This window comes from Aricia agestis, chromosome 8 (genome assembly GCF_905147365.1).
Source record: "Aricia agestis chromosome 8, ilAriAges1.1, whole genome shotgun sequence".
NCBI classification, from domain to species: domain Eukaryota; kingdom Metazoa; phylum Arthropoda; class Insecta; order Lepidoptera; family Lycaenidae; genus Aricia; species Aricia agestis.
In genome coordinates, this window is record NC_056413.1 from 11318227 (window position 1) to 11342615 (window position 24389).

The 24389-nt window shown below is 37.5% G+C and overlaps 2 protein-coding genes across 2 annotated transcripts; both read left to right on the forward strand.

The window, feature by feature from the left end:
• Positions 1 to 4744: 4744 nt before the first annotated feature.
• On the forward strand, positions 4745 to 5630 carry LOC121729448 (40S ribosomal protein S5). The gene is made up of 2 exons (XM_042117967.1): positions 4745 to 4841; positions 4928 to 5630. The coding sequence occupies exon 2, from the start codon at positions 4937 to 4939 to the stop codon at positions 5594 to 5596; it is 660 nt and encodes a 219-aa protein (XP_041973901.1). The 5' UTR covers positions 4745 to 4841; positions 4928 to 4936; the 3' UTR covers positions 5597 to 5630.
• A 2802-nt stretch (positions 5631 to 8432) lies between these two features.
• On the forward strand, positions 8433 to 14894 carry LOC121729650 (AP-3 complex subunit mu-1). The gene is made up of 10 exons (XM_042118224.1): positions 8433 to 8582; positions 8807 to 8894; positions 9089 to 9232; positions 10212 to 10271; positions 10356 to 10477; positions 10857 to 11016; positions 13359 to 13472; positions 13690 to 13879; positions 14087 to 14238; positions 14579 to 14894. Exons 1-10 carry the CDS (start codon positions 8548 to 8550, stop codon positions 14762 to 14764), a joined length of 1251 nt encoding a protein of 416 aa, XP_041974158.1. The 5' UTR covers positions 8433 to 8547; the 3' UTR covers positions 14765 to 14894.
• The last annotated feature ends 9495 nt before the right edge of the window (positions 14895 to 24389 follow it).

Sequence of the window (24389 nt, forward strand, 5' to 3'; positions counted from 1 at the left end):
AGAAAAGGAACTAAACGCTTCTATCTTAATTCATAGTACAAAAACGTCATTTTTGACATGTGTTTGACAGTTCTCCTTTACCAGCAACGCTCCCGTCAATGTCACCCACATTCATATAAAGCCTTGTCGAACTGTAGTTCTCCTCCATCTACACCACGTCAGTTCTTCTAAGTAGTTTGTGATCTACACTCCATAGTTACAACTTGTACAGCCTGGTGTCATACAGACGGACAGACAACGAAGAAAAAGTAATAGGGTCCCTTTTTTACCCTTTGGGTACGGAACCCTAGAAAAGAAACTATGTTATGACCGGTGGGAGTGCGATTTACGCTAAATAGCTACCGCTAAGAGGGAAACACGGTCTATTTATAACCAGACAGGTCCGAATTTATCAGATACTAGTTGACCCAGCAAAGTTGTTTTGCCATATAAATTAATTCTAAAGTTCGACAAGGGTGTTTATGAACGTGGCGAGAAAAGGAACTAACGCTTCTATCATAAAAAAACGTAATTTTTGACAGTTCTCCTTTACCAACAGCGCACATTGACTGACACATTCAATTAAAGCCTTGTCGAACTGTAGACTGTAGTATCAATTTACAGTTCGACAAGGCTTTAATTGAATGTGTCAATGTCAGTCAATGTGCGCTGCTGGTAAAGGAGAACTGTCAAAAATGACGTTTTTGTATGATAGAAGCGTTAGTTCCTTTTCTCGCCACGTTCATAAACAGCCTTGTCGAACTCTAATAAAAAGGCCTTTTATTTAACATGGGGAAATGCTTTACGCATCCCCGGCAAATTGGGGATATCGGCCGGGGTATGTGGGACTCCTGCTACCCACTAAAACCCCATGGTGTTCCACTCATCGCTTAAGGCAGAGTTGCGGGTACGATAGAACCTACCGCAACTTAATAAAAAGGCCTAACGAATATATAATAATTAATGTACCTACCTACATAAGTTTGTCAAAAAAGTGAAGAAATTAAAAAGTGGTAACATCGTAGTGTCAATGTCCCTTTTTCATAAGCTCACTTAATCCACCCATCCACCTTACTAGACGTCTTAGAAATGATTCAGTAACTAAATTTAGTCAAGTGGAATAGCATTTAGAAAGTTACTAATTGCTATTCCACTTGACTAAATTTAGTCACTGAATCATTTAGAGTTTAGACGTCTAAATTTAGTAAAGCGCTTATTCCACTTATCCTAGCTAGAAAGTCCTAGCTAGGATCCTAAAAAATTTGGTCAAGTGGAATAACATTTAGAAAGCTAGGATAAGTGGAATAAGCGCCTTAGGTGGAAATTGGAATAAAGTGCATTAAGCGCTTATTCCACTTGTCCTATTTAGAAGTCCTAGCTAGGAGACTAATTAGTTCGCTTCTTATTCCACTTGTCCTAATTTAGTGACTAAATCAGTTGTCATTTTGGTCAGACGTCTTCTTAATGGCTCCAGTTCTATCAAAGCAACAAAAAATTGGTCTTCCCATAGGCTTAGCTGTTGGCTCAATGAAAATAAAAATAAATGAAAGGCGAAAAAGATGGTGAAAGAATTTTTGCTCCACGTAAAATTATGAATTATGAACTTTCTGAACTACTTGGAACCAGCAGACTTAAGAAATTACCTACGAATGGATTCCAGATCTTATAACATAATATAAATTGACTTTAATACAGATTTAGCAGTTCCCACCCAGGACCCGATCTAGCCATTTAGCCGCTCCAGGCAAAGATCATTTTCGCCGCCCTTTACATATACAGGAAACATATTTGTTGGGGGAAAATGGGAGGAATATTTAAATAAAATACTCAAATATTTCCACTAGCAAACTTAAGGTAGGTTAGCTGGTAAAATTCTCAAACTTAAGTGGTGGATGGCTAGGTTGGAAGATAGGAATAAGTCAATTTCGCCACCCCTCATTTTTGCGGCTCTGGGATAATGCCCGGCTCGCCGCCCCTTAGATCGGGCCCTGTTCCCACTACAGATAAAAGGTTGAAACCATCTGGCAACACTAATTTAGTCAATCAGGAGCATTGACTTTTATAAGTGGACTCGGCATAATGGTCTCTACCAAATCAAAATACTGTGGCCGGTCCGCCATTTTATGTTCCGGTTCTCCGAGGTACATAAATTGTCAAAGTGTCGTATTATAGGGATGTCGAAATTGAAAGAAAATATCGATATATCGATACATCGATATTTGAAAAAATATCAATATCGGTCTCGATATATCGCGAAAAAAATAGGCACTTGAAATGTTCACAAAATACTCAGTTGTATACATACTTTAATAATAATAATAATTGATGGTAAAATTAAAATAAACTGTAAGCACTTCGTGCGCGAGTACAACTAGTATTTGTCCGATTTTTTGGTAATTTTTGGCCGATATCAATAATGGCAACTTAAATATTAATTAATAAACTTAAAATAAATTAAATAGTTTTATTAAAATTTAGGAGGCTCCTATATAAAAAAAACATATTTGCCTATTTTGTCTCTATCTACTATACATAGAGACAAAATAGGCAAAAATGATATTTTTTTATATAATATAAAAAAAATCAATTTTGATATCAATATAATATATAATATAACAGGACGCTCACTTATAACATGTTAGTTTATCGATGTCCTCGACAAATATCAACCGAGTGTCCCATCACTATAGACCGCCATGTTTAGTTCTTGGCAATATGGCGCCGGCCACGCTTTTTTGTAGTTATGTCGCCTCCATCTGTTTCCTTATTCATTGTTCAGGAGCCACATTTTTTTCCGATTTAGGATCCTAGTAAGGATCCTTGCTTCCTAAATGATATTCCACTTGACTAAATTATTTAGGATCATAACTAGGACTTCCTAAATAGAACTAGTGGAATAAGCGCTTTAGATTTATTTGAAAGAGATGACACAGTCAGTGATGCCAACCTGCAGATAATTTCAGATCGGTGGGGAACCAATAGAAAATCTAGAAGTGTCTGGTGGAGATTAAAAAATAGAAAACCACCCATTGGAATTTGGAAAATTTTAGAAAAATTTATTTCACTTTAGTTTATGTCAGGGCTTCATAACGTTATCGAATACCCGAAAAAATATCGTTACGTACCGGTATTTTCATAATGGTAGCCAGATAACGGTATTCTTTTTATCGATATCTAGTAACATAACCAAAAAATATCGTTATAAAAATACCGGTAAATATAACGATATTTTCTGGTATCTGGTATGCGGTATGCGTCGTGCATCAAATCTCACTCGCAGCCCAACTTTCGACTTCCAAGCACCAGTTTTTACATACGTGGGAAAGCCATGCTTCGGCACGAATGGGTCGGCTCGACCGGAGAAATACCCCGTTCACACAGAAAACCGGCGTGAAACAGCGCTTGCGCTGTGTTACGCCGAGTGAGTGAGTATACCGGAGGCCCAATCCCCTCTCTCCTTTTCCCTTCCCTTCCCTTCCCTACCCTCCCCTATTACCCTCCCTCTTAAAAGGCTGGCAACGCACCTGCAGCTCTTCTGATGCTGCGAGTGTCCATGGGCTACGGAAGTTGCTTTCCATCAGGTGACCCGTTTGCTCGTTCGCCCCCTTATTTTCATTAAAAAAAAAACTTTGACTTAACAAGTCAAGATGGTGCTGCAATTTGTTTAGTCAATGAATGCTTTCTGCATTATGCAAAATACCTATGTCCGTATTTATTTACTTGTTTTAATTGTGGCGAATGCGGAGGATGGGCAAAATATGGATAATTATTTGTATGTCTTAGTATTTATTACTAGAATTCTAAGTTTAATACATATATATTTTGTAGACTGTAGTTAAAAATATCAACACATTTAAAAAAGGAAGCACAAAATTATATGATAGCATTTACAAAATATGTAGGTATTATAACACGGAGAATATTTTAAGGAGCGTAACCCGTCGGATCAGAGGCGCTTTGCACACGACGGGGCTGGGCGGACCGGTCAATTTCGCCGCGAACGATAGCACAAAGGGAATCCTACAATATGTATTATCATCATATATCGGCTGCCCGCCGTGGATCACACAAACCAGTTTACATGCAGTAACGCAGACGGCGCGGCGGCGCGAGGTGGCTGCTAGCTCTATTCTCTCTATCTCCACTAGAACGAACGTCCTGAACTGACTGCCTCCACTCGTCGTGTGCTTTGTGTACCGACGCGGCGAGGGCAGCTGCAGACATCGACGGGCAGACGCGGTCTTTATTCCTTCGTGGACAAAAAGCCCGCCTCGCCCCGTCGTCTGCAAAGCAACAGAGTCCGCCCGACAGCCAGCGCACGTGCTGACAATACAATAATTTAGTATACAAACCATAAATTAGTAATATTTGAACAAAGATACTAAGCACTGAACTACTGAGTACTGACCATGTCATTCTCATTAGACCGTCATTTTTCCTATAATATATACCTACTGGTCACCAGACACATCTAGTTTAATTTTGTGCATACTGCATACTGAATTGAGTGATTAAATTAAATACTTATTTTACAAAAGGTAACGTTATCAAAGAACATATATTTACCGTTATAAATCCTATTTACCGTTATAACATTTACCGGTATTTATTCCAATTTTTACCGTTATTTCTAGTATCGGGTAAATTTTCATACCGTTATCTATGCCCTTGAAGCAATAACGTTATGAAAAAATATCGGTATTTGAAGCCCTGGTTTATGTATAGAGTTCGCAGGAAATAATATTTTTTCATTTTGCAACACTGCAATGTTGGAGTAGAAATTAAAAAAAACTTAATTCAACTTCCTTTTACTCGTGGTCTCTCGACTTACAACGAGGTTATAAATTTGTGATTCTTTATTTGTAAGTATCACATATTAAATTTGTATTTGTTGTTGTGATTGATAATTTTATAAGTGATAATCTAACGTGAACAATAAATATTTTAGGAATCCACCATGGCCGACGAAAGCTGGACCGAAGATAACGTGGAGTCGGGCGGCATGGCTGTTGACACGATGGTTGCGTCTCAGCCCGCCGATATCCCCGAAATCAAATTGTTCGGAAGATGGACCTGCTATGATGTCCAAGTGTCCGACATGTCCTTACACGACCACATCGCCGTGAAGGAAAAGTATGCTAAATATTTACCTCACTCAGCTGGTAGGTACGCACACAAGCGCTTCAGGAAGGCGCAGTGCCCAATCGTCGAGCGATTGACCAACTCCCTGATGATGCACGGCCGCAACAACGGCAAGAAACTTATGGCTGTTCGTATTGTGAAACATGCCTTTGAAATTATCCACCTCCTAACTGGTGAGAACCCCCTGCAAGTTCTCGTGACGGCTATCATCAACTCCGGACCCCGCGAGGACTCCACTAGGATCGGTCGTGCCGGTACCGTCCGTCGTCAGGCCGTGGATGTGTCACCTCTGCGTAGGGTGAACCAGGCTATCTGGTTATTGTGCACCGGTGCCCGTGAGGCCGCTTTCAGAAACATCAAGACGATCGCCGAGTGCGTTGCCGATGAGCTCATCAATGCAGCCAAGGGATCCTCAAACTCATATGCCATCAAAAAGAAGGACGAGTTGGAAAGAGTCGCCAAGTCCAACCGTTAATCATTTACTGAATATAACACATTACTTAAAGTAAGGAAGTTTTTTTATTATTCTATCTCCAGTAACATCTTTTTATGTATTTTACAGTACAATATAAATTACTCAAAAGTAATAAAGTGGTATAAACTTATCTCTTGTCAGTAAATTTTATAATATTCATGGCATTTCTAGCATAAGATTTAATAAAACAATAATTATTTTGTGTTAAGTTCTCTTATTTTACTTTGTTCAAGTTGTAAAGAATATTATCAACATCATGCTTCAACTCGGTCGAATTCGACCACATACACAATAGATTTCCAGGAATCCACAATCGAGGGATTAATATTATAAAGTAAACAATCAATCTATTTTCATCTAAAACATAAAATAATTGAAATCTGATTTTGTGTGGGTTGCTAAACTGCTATAAATTTAAATGACAATAATACTAAGATGTAATTAAGAAAAAGAAATAGTTAAGATTAGGGTTTTTTGTTTACACTTAAATCAAAATTAATTGAATTTAAGGGTAGCTGGTACTTTTTAAGCTTTGGACCTTTAACAATTATTTTATGTAGTAAGTTTTGGATTTTGTTAGCGAGTGGCTTTCACCTTCTAATAAGAAATAATTATTAATCTGAGATTCAGTCTGTTGTGTACAGACCTGCAACATTACCTATTATGTATATATAATATATATATACATATATGTATACATACCAGTGGTAGGCAACAGGCAACAGGTGAACCATGGTCTGTTTGTGGACTGTGAAAGGTTGACTCTGAGCACGAAATACTGTAATGTATTTTATACCAAGTATCAATTTAGTATTAACCCATCAATCCCCAAGCTGCTGCCAGCATCAACAGCTGCAGGCTGCCGCATAACAATTGAAAATCTATTATGTCTGCAATACCTACAATGGAGGTGTTAATTACATAAGTGTACCTTTAATAATTAAAATAATATTTTTAATCGTCATATTTCATAGGACAAGTGTTTTTTTCTGGACCTCGTTAAAGTTTTCCTTCAGTATCCGGACCCCACCAAAAATTACTTTCCAACCCTTGGTATAGACTATTATAGTTCATACATTCTTAAAATGTGTTGCAGGTTTGTTGGGTGGATGGTAATTGATCACAATCAGACTTTCTATATATTATTTTAAATATGCCAATAGTACATCATAATAATATTCTGAAAATATCCACACCTATCTGGATTATACAAACCTTATTTTTGCTAAGTTTAAAATAGTGTTGCAAATAATACAATAAGCTCTTATCATTTCTTGCTGTGCTGGTTTTTCACCCTTTCACTCAACTTTCACTGCTATCAGAGAAAAGTGTTAAACTTACAAGTCATTACTGTCAATGTTTGGCATAATTTGAAAGATATTGAATTAGGTATATCTAAATTGGTTCAGCCGTTTATAGAGGAAACACAGACACACTGTCGTATTTATAACATTATAGTAAGGATTTATATTTATTGAGAAAAATTACTAGTCACTGTTGAATGTTAACTTTATCCTTTGTAGGTATAGCACCTACAATAACTTCATAGTCATACACTTGACTGTCAGATGAGAGTCGACTTCTGCAGCTCAAGGGCTCAACTGCTTTGCCTAAGGGCTATAACTTATAGCCCTTAGGCATAGCAGTACTGGTAGTACTTAGTAATGGTATTTCCGACTAAGGCCTAAAGTAATTGTTTTTCTCTTTGAGACAATAGTGATTAGTAACACACACTCCACAGCGTTTGTACACAGCTTTAATTAGAATACAGTATGAACTATGAACCAGTGGAAATTCTTTCTGTTTGTTAGTCAAACCTAAAATTGCCCGTAAAGGATAAAATATTGTAACGGGCGGAGTGGAGAGGTGCGATAATCGGAGGAGGGGTGAAGGGTGCAGCAGAGGAGACTGGCGGGAGAGGCGAGGAGAGGAGAGGGGATGATATAAAATGGCGTGATTAGTAGCGGAGCCGGCATTATTATTCTAAAATTTTTGTACTAAGTTACTGTGATTGAAAATATACTTAATTTTTCTTATTTTTTATTTTATTTAAAATCTACGTAAAAGTTTTCTTATTTTTTTAATTAATTTAAAATTTAAGTAAAAATATTAATGGCCGTACTCAGAGACATTTTAATTATGATTAAACTTCAATTAATTAATGAAGAGTTTGAAAGTCAAAGAACACTGAACAGCTCTTATTGCTATTATAGCAATGCTATAATATTAAGCTAGGGTAGGCCTAGGTCTTGCCATTAGGCCAGTGGACGTTATATTATAGTTTTAAGAGTTCGAGCAACCTAATTCAGATTCCTCAAACTCTGATTATAGCCCTCTGTACGTATACGGCTAACGTCATATTGAGTCAGCGGCCAACGCGTGAACGGAATGTCGCTACCGACCTACCGACTCCGGACTCACCGCCAAGCAGGCCTGGCCTCTGCACGTTAGCCTAATGCGCTGGCTCATTGCGACGGCCTATTATGTGTACAGCGGACTTTAAATGCCGTTCGTTGGAGGACTCCCGCCACGATTTTGCAGTTCAACTGGATGGACATGGTCTACTTTCTCGCCAAGAAGTAAGGACTATGGACTACTATGGAGTACTACTATGAACCTTTTGCACAAAGAAAAATGTATAATTAATGGGCTTATTGAATTTTCAAAACTAAATTGTACATTCGACATAGCTCAAGAAGATGAAGATGAAATATATTTTGACAAATGACAGTTGACACGCCACACTCGCAGTGTCAAACAATGTCTCAAATGTGTCAACTATGAACAGACTAATGACTATTGACATTTGACGTCTAGTAGTCAAGCAAACAAGCTTGAATTATTTTGAACTTTCTATGATTTATTTTAAACAAATAATGTTTTAAATATAATATTTCATCTCATAAAAATAAATTTATATATTTGGGCGTTTTGTGCAATAGGTAGAAAACATGATTCACAGTCTATTTATTATAAATCCATCTGGGTAAGTCATCGTACTATTTTCCCAAATCATTGCCTAGAATTTTCAGCGACTAAACATTTTGTAAACGAAATTTACTAATAATATCCCACTCGTTGTTGTTATAAACATTAAAACTATGATATCGTTCGAAAAGAAAGTAAAATTTGTAAGATTAGGCGTTCAAGTATTAATAGTGTAACACAGCTATATTTTACTAATAAAACTAAATATTTGTTGGATTACAGTGATGTATTTCTGGAGAAACATTGGAGAAGTGTAATACCTCGTTCTGTGTGTGATTACTATCTAGAAGCGCAAAGAGCATCACCCAATGTGAGTATTGCTACCGTACTGAAACAAGTAATTGCTTTCAATTCCTTTTTTAAACCTAAAGGAAACAAAGAGCTGATAAGATTTTGACGTGCATTCGTGTGTCTGTATGTGCCAAATGGATGAATTAATTTTGATTTTATATTAGTACTTTTGTAACAAAGTGAAAGTGTTACTCAATAATCCTTATCTTTCAGGATGTTCCACCTGTGCTGGCTGCTCCTCACCACTACCTCATCTCAATACAAAGAGGAGGCGTTGCCCTGGTGGCCGTGAGCAAAACTGAAGTGGCCCCATTGTTTGTCATTGAATTCTTGCATCGAGTTGTTGATACATTCCAGGTAATAAAACCATTTAATAAAATAAATTTTGGTAAATATTCCGTATCGCGCCACCAGCGATTTTGAGGCCGTTTTTTTTTTACAGTCCCGTTATAATCTGTAAACATCAGAATTACTAGTATTGTTATGATGGCGCATGACTATTTCTGATAAAAGAAAGTCGACAGAGCCCCGCTATTTCTGGGTGTTGTGGTCTACGTTCCAACCTAACCTAACGTACTTTTAGACTTTCTGGATTGTGTATGTTTTTGTTTTGGCGGGGGGCTGAGCCCCCCCGAGCCCCCTTTATGGGGGCCTGCGCCCCCCCGTCCCACCGCTTCGGTATCCGTGACTGAATAAAAAGGGGTGGTCAAAGGGGGTTGTATTGGGGGAGGGGGGAGCGCAGCCCGCCAAAACAAAAACTAACACAATCCAGAAAGTCCAAAAGTAGGTCAGGTTAGGTTGGAACGTAGACCACAACACCCAGAAATAGGAGCCCCGCAAAGCGGGGCTCCATCGACTTTTTTTTGTAGTAGTTTGTCAATAGGAGGTTGTATTTTTTTCCCATAGTGCCCCGTTTCCTTCAGGCCAACCAAAATTAAAAATAAAAAATATTTTCTTAAATCGAAAAAAAAAAATACTTTGAAAATTGATTTTTTTTTAGCCATAAATAGTCATGCGCCATCATAACAATACTAGTTCTGATGTTTACAGATTATAACGCGACTCAAAATCGCTGGTGGATCGCAAAATACGCACTGATGAGAAATATAACCCAGATATAGCGTGGATCACAAGGAAGGAAATGACTACTTTTTAACCTGGTAAAATGTATGACTTCTGTGAAATTTCCTTTTGTAACCAGAAAGATGGGTAGAATATTTTAGAATAATATAAGATTTGTTATGAAGTTATTTAGAAATGTATTTTATATTTGTTTTATATTTATCTTCCACAAACCTCTTCCACTGTCTAAATATAACATTTTCTTTATTTTCAGGATTACTTTTCAGACTGCACAGAGACTATAATTAAAGAGAATTATGTTGTTGTTTATGAGGTAATACAATTTATTATATATTTTTTTATTCCTTATTTCTTATTGTGCGACTTTTGTATACTAAAAAGTAATTTTTTATTTCAGCTTTTAGATGAAATGTTAGATAATGGTTTTCCTCTAGCCACTGAGAGCAATATTCTCAAAGAACTAATAAAACCTCCCAACATTTTGAGAACAATTGCAAATACAGTCACAGGAAAATCCAAGTAAGTGTAAAAAATACCTTTTGAAAATTCAACAACTCATATATTAATAGGTACTTCATCTTTGAAGATACATAAAGGTGCCCATACACAGGAGAATTTGTCGTTTCGATCGATTGTCAAGAAAATCGTCCAATCGATCTTTTGAACGTAAAATCGTTTGCGATATTGCTATACACGTACAATTTGTCGTTCCCTCAATTCAATTCAATTCGTAATTGTCCCGTGTATGGCCACCTTAATACATCTAATCTTTTTTGGATTAATATCCTACAAGGCAATCAAAATTTTCTGTGGCTAGTTATGTGCTAGAACTGCAACAAAAAATATTTTGGATTTTTAAACAGCAATTTTATTAAGCATTATAAAATTATATTTTCAGCGTTTCTTCTATATTGCCGTCCGGCCAGCTCTCAAATGTTCCCTGGAGGAGGTCTGGAGTGAAATATGCTAACAATGAAGCATACTTCGACGTCATTGAGGAGGTGGATGCTATTATTGACAAAAGTGGATCTACTGTGTCTGCTGAAATTCAAGGATATGTATGTATCTTGAAACCCTAATTATTATGGGCTTTTAAATTACTCTTATTGCAATATTTGGCGAAAAATGCGGAAACGTAGGTGATTGAAATTTTGCACAGTTATAGTTGATGTATATATAGTTGATATTGCTAGATGACGCCCGCAACTCCGTTGCGCCTAAACTCGTTTATCGCGAGGGAACCGTACAATAGGGATGACAAGGTCAAAGATTAGCGAATCCATACTAATATTATAAATGCGAAAGTATCTCTGTCTGTCTGTCTGTCTGTCTGTCTGTCTTGCTTTCACGCCAAAACTACTGAACCGATTGCAATGAAATTTTGTATACAGTTATTCTAGAGTCTGAGAAAGGACATAGGCTACATTTTGATGTGGGAAAATATCTTATTTCCATGAAAATTTCGATGAAAATGAATTCGCATTGCGCGTGGCCAGCGCTCATCCCGGGGGTCCTGGGTTCGAGTCCCGCAGGCGGAACAAAAAGTTTTCAATGTTCCTGGGTCTTGGATGTGTATTAAAATAAAATTTCAAAAATCTTAAACATATTTTATGTATAATACTAGCTGTTGCCCGCGACTTCGTCCGCGTGGACTTTAGTTTATAGCGCGCGGTGTCAACAAAATTTGTGTCAAATTTAAAAACTTTTTAAAACCCTGGTAAGTGCTTCCGGTGTAGCGCGGCCCTTAATTAATCAAAATACCCAAAAACAGCTATGCAGTGTGCACATAATCTATACTAATATTATAAATGCGAAAGTATCTCTGTCTGTCTGTCTGTCTGTCAGTCTCGCTTTCACGCCAAACGCCAAAAGTATCTCTGTCTGTCTGTCTGTCTGTCTGTCTGTCAGTCTCGCTTTCACGCCAAACGCCAAAACTTCCGAACCGATTGTAATGAAATTTTGTATACAGATAGTCTAAAGCCTGAGAAAGGACATGGCTACTTTTTTACTGGAAAAAAGGGTTGTAAGGGGGTGAAAATGCGTAAATTTGTTTAAATTAAGTTAGTTACAACAATTCATAATAGATGGCGCCGTGCGTCTTCTACATCGCGCTGACGCTTGCTCAAAAGTCTTTCTATAAGACGTGGTATCATCTTTTTAAGTTTCGATTTTTTTCGATTGTTATATCTATTCTACGGTATTAAATAACTCAGTACTTTATCTGTGCAGTGACGTAACCTTAAATCTATCAATGATAAATAGTTTATGGGTAAAGTTGTGTAATTGCAGGGCTAAATAAGCTTTAAAATTTGGCATAAAATATAAAGTTTAATATAAAAAAATGAAATACTTATTGTGTGCACACTGCACAGCTGTATTGATTTAAGGGGTACCAGGGTTTTTTTATAAAAGCTTTTGACACCAATTTTGTTGACATCGCGCGCTATAAACTGAAGTCCACGCGGACGAAGTCGCGGGCAACAGCTAGTTTTGTTAATAAAATAAAGAAATCACGGTGAAAAATAAGTGTTCCCAAAATTACAGCTCGATAGCATTTTTATTTTTTTTGTTATGCGCCTTCAAAGTTAGATAATCAAGTCGATTTTTTTTTCAATTAAATTTCTTAATATTTGTATACCAATCGATAACTTATGCAATTAAAAGCAACTTTTGTTATAAAACCACTTTCATAAACGCAACAATTGATATACCTATCGAACAAAGTTGTCACCCGATGCGTACAAACTATGAAAGAGTGACGTCAGTCTTTCGTAGCACTTTGTATGGAGCGTTTTTGGCAGGTCTATTTTATGAGATGTTTGAATTGTCATATCTTGGTGAATTTTTAAGCTATCAGAGTCATTCTTTCAGCGATGTTTCTATTTTTTAAGTGTCTTTCGATTACCGATAAGAAAAAAAATAGTCATCTAGCCTTTTTTCGGGATAAAAAGTATCCTAGTATCAGGGGGGGGGGGGGGATAATAAGATAGGTGTTATATAAAGAATAAAAAATTATACATAATTATCTTGTCTATTATAAAAGTTATTTTCGGGAGTCTTCGGCAAATCGATTAATTACGTCTTCTGTGAAAGAATCGCTTATATCTTTTATAAGTTTTCTATGAAAGTACTAGATATTTTTTCTATGAAAGTACTAGTAGCCCTAGCACGGCCATCAGTAGAAATGCGAAAGTATAGACAAACTGGACATAAAGGTGCCGTTCCGATCTTTACTGCGGCCAATCGCGACCGACAAAAATGAAATTAAAATGCCACTTTATGAAAGACTATAGTATATGTCATAGAGTAGGATATTATTTGAATTTTTAGGACTATAGCCCCCCCCCCCGGTACGCCCATGATAATCAGCTTATTGTTATAATTTTTTTATTATTTACAGATTGACTGTTGTATAAAATTAAGTGGGATGCCAGATTTAACATTGACATTTGTTAACCCTCGGTTGTTTGATGATGTCTCCTTTCACCCGTGTGTCAGATTTAAGAGATGGGAGGTAAGGATATTAAAACTGATTCTTGTTCTTTAATTACGTTACTTCTTAACTGTTTACTTTTATGTCACAAAGTAATCAGTTATAGTTAAATGAAACTTTTATAAAGTAGCCGGTACACAATGGCCCACGATGGCCGCGATGGCGATGGGATTTTTTCTTTGTCCTTTTTTTAATTATTCATCAATCATGACAAATAAAATTCTGTATATTTTTTCAGTCGGAAAGAATACTCTCCTTCATACCTCCTGACGGCAATTTTCGTCTGATGTCGTACCACATCGGATCACAGAGTGTGGTCGCTATACCGATCTACGTTCGACACAACCTCTCATTGAAGAATAACGGAGACCAAGGAAGATTAGACTTGACAGTGGGACCAAAACAGACCATGGGACGTACTTTAGAAAGTAAGTGTTTATTGTGTTTCCAATACTTTCTACTTAAAAGGTTAATGTTATATTATACTACTGATGTTTTAAAAGTCACTTGGCAGACAAGAAGAAGAACATTACTATACATGTATATTCTTCTGGCATCTTTTAACATATGGAGTATCCTGAAGTATTAAAGATTGTAACTACATAAAAAAGTAACGAGCTTTTTTTTTATTTCAGATGTAGCCTTAGAAATCTGCATGCCGAAATGTGTACTTAACTGCTCTCTAACTGCCAATCAGGGGAAGTACTCTTATGATCCCGTCAGCAAGGTGCTGCTTTGGGATATTGGTAGAATTGAACTACCCAAGCTGCCAAATATAAGAGGATCGGTAAGATTCTGTAATATATTTTATTTTTTCTTTTTTCATTATAGGAGTTAATAGTAATAAAGAGTTTGTTGTCTTTCAACTTCTGATGCGACTTCCAACGTAAAGACCGGTCTTCGGAATCTTAATTACTTAGTGATTAGTCCATTAAAGACCGACAAGGCTTTAAATGAACGTGGGCGGGGGCGCTGCCAGTAAGGGAGAACTGTCAAAAATGGGGTTATTGTATGATGGCGGCGTAAGTTCCTTTTTTCGCCACGTTCATTTAAAGCCTTGTCGGTATTTATCTGTGTTCTGGGCATTCGAATTGACAGATTTGAAAATGACAGTTCTTTTTTTTCAGGTGTCAGTAGCGTCAGGCGCCGACACGACAGGCGCGAATCCGAGCATCAACGTCCACTTTACGATCCCGCAGCTAGCAGTGAGCGGGCTGCGCGTGAGCAGGCTAGACATGTACGGCGCGAAATACAAGCCGTTCAAAGGCGTGAAGTACGTCACGAAAGCGGGAAAATTCCACGTGCGCATGTGACTTGAAACAGACGATTTATTTGTACGTTAATATTGTTTTCTCTGCTGCGACCAATAAAAGACTATCAATAGGAACAGTCAGTGTAAACCATAAAGTTAATATACCTAGCGGAATAGAGAAACAATCTCGAGCTGTCAAACGAAACCGAAATTGGTTTCATCTGTGTGTAAAAATATGTGTACGTATACACTTACACAAACATGATTGAACATGATTTCTATGAGATTAAATTGTCAACGTGCGGCACGTGCCGACTGGACGTCAAAAAAAGAGTCCTGCTGTCATGTATCACACGTCTCTTTTTACCACGCAGTGTTACTGATAGTGACAACTCTCTTCCTCAGGCCTTTGTTTCTCTATTTCGCTAGGTATATTAACTTTATGGTGTAAACTGACTTTAAGTTCTTTAAGGTCGGTATAGACCGAAACGAAACAGCGCAATTAGGCGATGCACTATTTGTGCAATACAAAATTATGTCAAATGGCATGATGTCGCTTCATATTTTAATTTTGTATCGCCATTATGCAGCACCACGCGTATCGTTAGTCGTTACGTGTCGCAAACGATGTCTGATCGGAAGTTCCAATTTCGTCAATGTCTGTTAAATTGATCGTTAATCAAACAGTTTACTGTGTAGTTATTTCAAATCCCTTAAAAACGATACCAGTTGTTGGTAAAATTGGTCAAAGATTTGTTATTATCTGTTTTGTCCTTAAAAATTGAGAAAAATACATTTCAAAGATGAATCTTTTGTTGGTCGCACTATAAGTTACATTATGTATCCAACTTTTCGTTATGTCTTCGAAATTATATCTACTATTTAACTTAAATGTTTATTATAAAAAATTGAGTCTCGTCACCTTTTAAAATACATTTCCCAAGCTTCCATATTTAAGTATGTATTGAAATATCATAAGTTAAAATATATTGTATACAGTCCGGTTGCCGGTGAGAAAGAAATTTAGAATATAGCTTGTTTCTTTTAAATCTAGCCAAAAATATTAGTATCCAGAGCCCCTAGCCATCACGTTTTCTTTATAGAATCGCTTTTAAAAATTTGTCATTACCATTCGATAAAATCAAGTCGTCATTCGATTCGTTACATTTTGATCGGTGATTCTATAAAAAGCGATAAATAAGGTTGACACGAGACAACAATATTTCGTTTGCGAGTAAAAGAGACAAGCTACAGTTATGTGTATACTTGTCAACAAGTATGAGCATACAGGGTGTAACAAAACTAAGGGACAAGCGGTACATTCCCTAAAGTAAAGGTACAATTACACATGCTCAAAAACAATCATGCTGGTTGAACTCGATACATTTGCTTCTATTAAGCATGCATGCAGAGAAAAACTGATCGATATTACCACAAACCTGTCTACACGTACCTAAACCCCCCCAAAGGCATCCGCGTCGAAGGTAGCATGCTCGAAAATCGCACGCCTGTCGATTTTCGAGTATACTCGAAATAAGCATGGTTATTTTGCTCGGTTGACATACTGCGTGCTTGAAATAAGCATGTGTAACTGTACCTTAATATTATTTAGTTCTGTGACAACCTGTTTATTTAGCATTAAAGCGTAATATTAACGGCTTCAATTTATTCTAGATGTTACTATTCGTTAAAGTTTCGTTATTTTTACAAAACTTTGTAAATAAGTTAATAAAATATACTACGGTTCAAAAATGCTTTTATTTTTTAATATTTAATAAACAATAATAACATCCTTTAAATAATATGAACTAAAAAGTATTAAATAATTTTTCCTATCTAATAGTGCCTTTTTCCGAATTCGGCTATACCTCAACTATTTGTATAGTATAGGTACTCAATCTTCATAATTTTGAAGTCGGTGCCAGTTCCAAAAGTTTCAAATACCTATTCTGTCAGAGAACTGAAGCTGAATCTTCAGTTCTGTACCTGGTACCGACTTCAAAATGATGAAGATCGAGTACAGAAATAGTATATTATTATTTATTTACTAGCTGTTGCCCGCGACTTCGTCCGCGTGGACTTTAGTTTATAGCGCGCGGTGTCAACAAAATTTGTGTCAAATTTAAAAACTTTTTAAAACCCTGGTAAGTGGTACCCCTCTTAGGGCCGCGCTACACCGGAATGGCAGCGCTGAAAGCGCTCGCCTCGCCGCTGCCATTCCGGTGTAGCGCGGCCCTTAATTAATCAAAATACCCAAAAACAGCTGTGCAGTGTGCACATAATCTATACTAATATTATAAATGCGAAAGTATCTCTGTCTGTCTGTTTGTCTGTCAGTCTCGCTTTCACGCCAAACGCCAAAACTACCGAACCGATTGTAATGAAATTTTGTATACAGATAGTCTAAAGCCTGAGAAAGGACATAGGCTACTTTTTTACTGGAAAAAGGGTTGTCAGGGGGTGAAAATGCGTAAATTTGTTCAAATTAAGTTAGTTCCAAAAATTCATAATAGATGGCGCCATGCGTCTTCTACATCGCGCTGACGCTTGCTCAAAAGTCTTTCTATAAGAGGTGGTATCATCTTACATTTAAGTTTCGATTTTTTTCGATTGTTATATCTATTCTACGGTATTAAATAACTCAGTACTTTATCTGTGCAGTGACGTAACCTTAAACCTATCAATGATAAATAGTTTATGGGTAAAGTTGTGTAATTGGGGGCTAAATAAGCTTTAAAATTTGGCATAAAATATAAAGTTTAATATAAAAAAATGTAAAAAACTTATTGTGTGCACACTGGACAGCTGTATTGATTTAAGGGGTACCAGGGCTTTTTTATAAAAGCTTTTGACACCAATTTTGTTGACATCGCGCTTTATAAACTGAAGTCCACGCGGACGAAGTCGCGGGCAACAGCTAGTAACTAATAAGTATGATTAGTTCTGTTACAATGAAGTAAAAAATAAAACGCCATCTGTTGAATCGTATTAGAACTAAAATGTTCATTGCATCGATATATTTCTGGATTTTTTATAATATTATACATAAAATATATTTAGATAAAAAATAAAACGCCATCTGTTTTCATATATTAGAATTAAAATGTTGATTGCATTGATATATTTTCTGGATGGAATATAGGCCAACACGGTACACTTGAACTCCTTTATTTTAGAGCGCCTTCTGTCGTCAACTTGTCACATATATTAGAAATGCAGTAGGAGTTCTGTAAGATAAGATAGATTATTATACCAAGTGATAATATTATTAAACATAATATTCTAACGTATTAAAAACTATAAACAAAAACATAATAACTAATAAGTATGATTAGTTCTATGTTACAATGAAGTAAAAAATAAAACGCCATCTGTTGAATCGTATTAGAACTAAAATGTTCATTGCATCGATATATTCCTGGATTTTTTATAATATTATACATAAAATATATTTAAGATTTTTGAAATTTTATTTTAATACACATCCAAGACCCAGGAACATTTAAAACTTTTTGTTCCGCCTGCGGGACTCGAACCCAGGACCCCCGGGATGAGCGCTGGCCACGCGTAATGCGAATTCATTTTCATCGATATTTTCATGGAAATAAGATATTTTCCCACATCAAAATGTAGCCTATGTCCTTTCTCAGACTCTAGAATAACTGTGTACAAAATTTCATTGCAATCGGTTCAGTTTTGGCGTGAAAGCGAGACAGACAGACAGACAGACAGAGATACTTTCGCATTTATAATATTAGTATGGATATGGATTTATCTACGAATCAGTATGTCAATAAAATACCAGACAAGTTAGGGTATACGGTGAATAATACCCCACCTGAAAAAGTCTACAAAATTTTGAATATCTAGTATCGGTAGGTGTTGCTACTTGCTAGGACTGTTATGGCCGTTTTATACGGAGTAAGTAACTGACGCCAGTGCCGACTGCCGAGACAGTGCTGACACCAAAAACTGTCGCCTACCGTTTACACGCGGTCAGTAGTGAAGACAGCGCGGTCCGACAGTACCGAACTGTCTTCGAAATCGGTTTACACGATGGCAGTGGCAGGACTGGCAGGTCAGCACCGTATTGCCTGTGCACTCGTCAGTTACTTAGACAGGTATAAATAGTCAGTACTCAAGATGCATCTCGGTCTCAAGACACGGTTCAGGCTCTGTGATTGGTTGGCTGTCAAAATTTGGACCAATTACAGAGCCGAACCGCGTCTTGAGACCGGATCGCATCCGGCATCTTAAGTACTGATTTAATTAATATCGGCCTTACTCCGTATAAAATGGCCAGTATAAATAATAAGCCCGCCTTTTAGAAAGGCTTTAGTGACTTTCTTATACTTCCCTAGTAGCACACTCCGTTGGCCAACGATTGCCAACGGTTGGTAAACTGTCGGGGAATGGTGTGAGAAAATCCCAACAAAGGGCCTACAAAAAGCCAATCGTAAATTCCTACACTAAAATTCCGAACGAAGAGCCAACAATGGCCCAACATAAATTTTACGTTCCGCCGCCAACAGTAAAATGCCAACGAAGGCCCTACTGCGGCTTTTTGTTGTGTAGCCTACAGAACATCTATACAAATACTCAACATAGACCCAACATTGATTTTACGTTCTGCTGCCAACAGTGAAATTCAACAATCTGCCAACGAAGGCCCTTTAAGTGTTTTTGGTTCTGTAGCCTACAACACATATGTACAAATACCCAACATAGGCCCAACAAATATTTTGTTTTATTTTCCCAACAGTGATTGGTGATAACCTGCCAACGAAGGCCCTACAGTGGCTTTTGGTTGTGTAGTCTACAGAACATCTATACAAGTACTCAACATAGGCCCAACATTGATTTTACGTTCTGCTGCCAACAGTGAAATTCAACAATCTGCCAACGAAGGCCCTTTAAGTCTTTTTGGTTGTGTAGCCTACAATACATATGTACAAATACCCAACATAGGCCCAACATATATTTTGTATTATTTTCCCAACAGTGATTGGTGATAACCTGCCAACGAAGGCCCTACTGTGGCTTTTGGTTGTGTAGCCTACAGGACATCTGTACAAATACCCAACATAGGCCCAACATATATTTTGTTATAGTTTTCCAACAGTGATTGGTGACAACCAGTCAACGAAGGCCCTACTGTGGCTTTCTGTTGTGTAGCCTACAACACATATGTACAAATACCCAACATAGGCCCAACATATATTTTGTTTTATTTTCCCAACTGTGATTGGTGATAACCTGCCAACGAAGGCCCTACTGTGGCTTTTGGTTGTCTAGCCTACAGGACATCTGTACAAATACCCAACATAGGCCCAACATATATTTTGTTATAGTTTTCCAACAGTGATTGGTGACAACAGGCCAACGAAGGCCCTACTGTGGCTTTTGGTTGTGTAGCCTACAGGACATCTGTACAAATACCCACCATAGGCCCAACATATATTTTATTTTATTTTCCCAACTGTGATTGGTGATAACCTGCCAACGAAGGCCCTACTGCGGCTTTTGGTTGTGTAGCCTACAGGACATCTGTACAAATACCCAACATAGGCCCAACATATATTTTGTTATAGTTTTCCAACAGTGATTGGTGACAACCAGTCAACGAAGGCCCTACTGTGGCTTTTGGTTGTGTAGCCTACAGGACATCTGTACAAATACCCAACATAGGCCCAACATATATTTTGTATTATTTTCCCAACAGTGATTGGTGATAACCTGCCAACGAAGGCCCTACTGTGGCTTTTGGTTGTGTAGCCTACAGGACATCTGTACAAATACCCAACATAGGCCCAACATATATTTTGTTATAGTTTTCCAACAGTGATTGGTGACAACCAGTCAACGAAGGCCCTACTGTGGCTTTCTGTTGTGTAGCCTACAACACATATGTACAAATACCCAACATAGGCCCAACATATATTTTGTTTTATTTTCCCAACTGTGATTGGTGATAACCTGCCAACGAAGGCCCTACTGTGGCTTTTGGTTGTCTAGCCTACAGGACATCTGTACAAATACCCAACATAGGCCCAACATATATTTTGTTATAGTTTTCCAACAGTGATTGGTGACAACAGACCAACGAAGGCCCTACTGTGGCTTTTGGTTGTGTAGCCTACAGGACATCTGTACAAATACCCAACATAGGCCCAACATATATTTTGTTATAGTTTTCCAACAGTGATTGGTGACAACAGGCCAACGAAGGCCCTACTGTGGCTTTTGGTTGTGTAGCCTACAGGACATCTGTACAAATACCCAACATAGGCCCAACATATATTTTATTTTATTTTCCCAACTGTGATTGGTGATAACCTGCCAACGAAGGCCCTACTGCGGCTTTTTGTTGTGTAGCCTACAGGACATCTATACAAATACTCAACATAGACCCAACATTGATTTTACGTTCTGCTGCCAACAGTGAAATTCAACAATCTGCCAACGAAGGCCCTTTAAGTGTTTTTGGTTGTGTAGCCTACAACACATATGTACAAATACCCAACATAGGCCCAACAAATATTTTGTTTTATTTTCCCAACAGTGATTGGTGATAACCTGCCAACGAAGGCCCTACAGTGGCTTTTGGTTGTGTAGTCTACAGAACATCTATACAAGTACTCAACATAGGCCCAACATTGATTTTACGTTCTGCTGCCAACAGTGAAATTCAACAATCTGCCAACGAAGGCCCTTTAAGTGTTTTTGGTCGTGTAGCCTACAATACATATGTACAAATACCCAACATAGGCCCAACATATATTTTGTATTATTTTCCCAACAGTGATTGGTGATAACCTGCCAACGAAGGCCCTACAGTGGCTTTTGGTTGTGTAGTCTACAGAACATCTATACAAGTACTCAACATAGGCCCAACATATATTTTGTTATAGTTTTCCAACAGTGATTGGTGACAACCGGCCAACGAAGGCCCTACTGTGGCTTTCTGTTGTGTAGCCTACAACACATATGTACAAATACCCAACATAGGCCCAACATTGATTTTACGTTCTGCTGCCAACAGTGAAATTCAACAATCTGCCAACGAAGGCCCTTTAAGTGTTTTTGGTTGTGTAGCCTACAACACATATGTACAAATACCCAACATAGGCCCAACATATATTTTGTTTTATTTTCCCAACTGTGATTGGTGATAACCTGCCAACGAAGGCCCTACTGTGGCTTTTGGTTGTCTAGCCTACAGGACATCTGTACAAATACCCAACGTAGGCCCAACATATATTTTGTTATAGTTTTCCAACAGTGATTGGTGACAACCGGCCAACGAAGGCCCTACTGTGGCTTTCTGTTGTGTAGCCTACAACACATATGTACAAATACCCAACATAGGCCCAACATTGATTTTACGTTCTGCTGCCAACAGTGAAATTCAACAATCTGCCAACGAAGGCCCTTTAAGTGTTTTTGGTTGTGTAGCCTACAACACATATGTACAAATACCCAACATAGGCCCAACGAGATCGCATAATCTGTGGAAGCCACGCCCCCCAGTATCGCGTGGATTTCAAGAATCTCTGATAAAAAATCATGATTAATAAAAAAAAAATTTCTTACACAAGTTGTTAAATTAAGTTTTTAATAACATCTATTTAAGATTGTAATAAGTGAACAACTATTATTGGCCCTACTTCCTACTGTTAAGTATAGCTTATAATTGCCTAAAATGTATTATAGCTTACAAAATAATATTAGCTATACCTACAATGCGATTCGGCCGCTTACACCATCAATATTATCACGGAATCGTGATTATATTGATGGTGTAATTCATGCCATTAAGGTTATGAAAGAATCTCCGTGAATAATTTTAGTCCCATTATAAAAAAAACAAAATGTCAAAATCAACATGTGCGGTTATATGGCACAAGCACATCTTTTCACTATGGAAGAGCGCTGTGAGCTGTCTGATGCGTTAGCTAGGGATGGGCAAATGAAAAAAATATATCGATATATATCGTATCGATACTTTTCAAATGTATCGATATATATTTTTTTTAAATATCGATATTCCGATATATCGATATTTTTTGCTTAAGCCTCGAGCCTCGAGAAGGTTATCTATATAGTACGGAAGCACAGACTAATTAGAAATACTCGTATTACGGAAGCCCTAGAACAAATTTTTTTGTGATTACTAACAAGCAAATTTTTTGTGAGTAGCTACATTTTGATAAGACGAACAACATTTTTATTTTCGAAAAATCTCGAAAGTGGTAGCTAACAGAGATAGAAAGTATTTCATACTTTGACTTGATGGTCCTAAAATATGGATTGTTTTATTTGTAAGACAAGGTTTTAGGGTTCTGTAATCAACAAAACTTGGTTGACTACTGTACCCTAAAACGGAACCCTGACCAGCAGATTTTTTGTATAATATTTGTAGGTTAATAGTTATATAAATTAAAAGTAACCTTGTCCTTGTCCTTGACCTAAAATAAAAATGTTGTTCATCTTAAATATCAAAATGTAGCTATTCACAAAAAATTAGCTTGTTAGTAATCACAAAAAAAATTGTTCTAGGGCTCCCTCACTAATACAAGCTGCAATTAAACCTTCCTGCCAAATTTTGATATATTTATTGATCCTTGTCAAAAATAAAAATACACGTATTTTTTCTTTTATAATCACTCAGTACTAAAATGTTGAGAAATGGCTTCCGAAAGTTATCCTAAAAAACACTACAACGGACACTACGGCCGGTATAAATAGTCAGTACTCAAGATGCATCTCGGTCTCAAGACACGGTTCAGGCTCTGTGATTGGTTGGCTGTCAAAATTTGGGCCAATCACAGAGCCGAACCGCGTCTTGAGACCGGGTCGCATCTTAAGTACTGACTATTTATACCGGCCTACGAGTCGCCCGCGCGTGACGTGCCCCCGCGCGCGCGCCTCGCCCCGCGTCACCCCCGATCACACCCACCGCCGCGAGTGAGCATTCTGCAACGATTTTAAATGGGATAAAATATGTCAATAACAAATAAATAACACCCAATTTTTTTTGGTTAAATGGATTCTCCTAATGATACCTAAGCCCTGGAAAAAATTTGGCAGGAAGGTTTAATTGCACCCTGTATAGTTGGCAATCTCAAAAATTATATAATAAAAAATAAAAATTCGAAGCGAAATAATATCGTTTTTGATATCCGAAAATAAATATCGAAAATCGATTTAAAAAAGAATAAAAAATCGCCGATATAATATATCGATTATTTTCTGAAAAAATATCGATATTTTGATATATATATTTTTTTTACCCAAGCCTCAGTGATGCCAGATTGGGGGGAATCCCCCCAAATTTGGGGGTTTTTTTAGGTGATGGGGGGAAAATTGGGGGGAACAATTTTTTGGGGGAATTGTTGGAGGAAAAAGTCTGGGAACAGACGGCGAAATCTAAGTACTATGGTCCCGTTTTCACCCTTTGGTTACGACTTACGGAACCATAAAAATGATCAAGGAGCTCGCGAAGATGCTTATTCTGTAAAGATTGGACGCTATTGCAGAAATAGTGTACATTCATCGTATCCATTTGTGAAATTCCCATTTGTGGGGGGATTTTTCTTGAAATCCCGAATTTTGGGGGGATTTCGGGGAACACTTGGGGAGAAACCGAGTTGGCCGTCTGGCAACACTGCCAAGCCTAGCGTTAG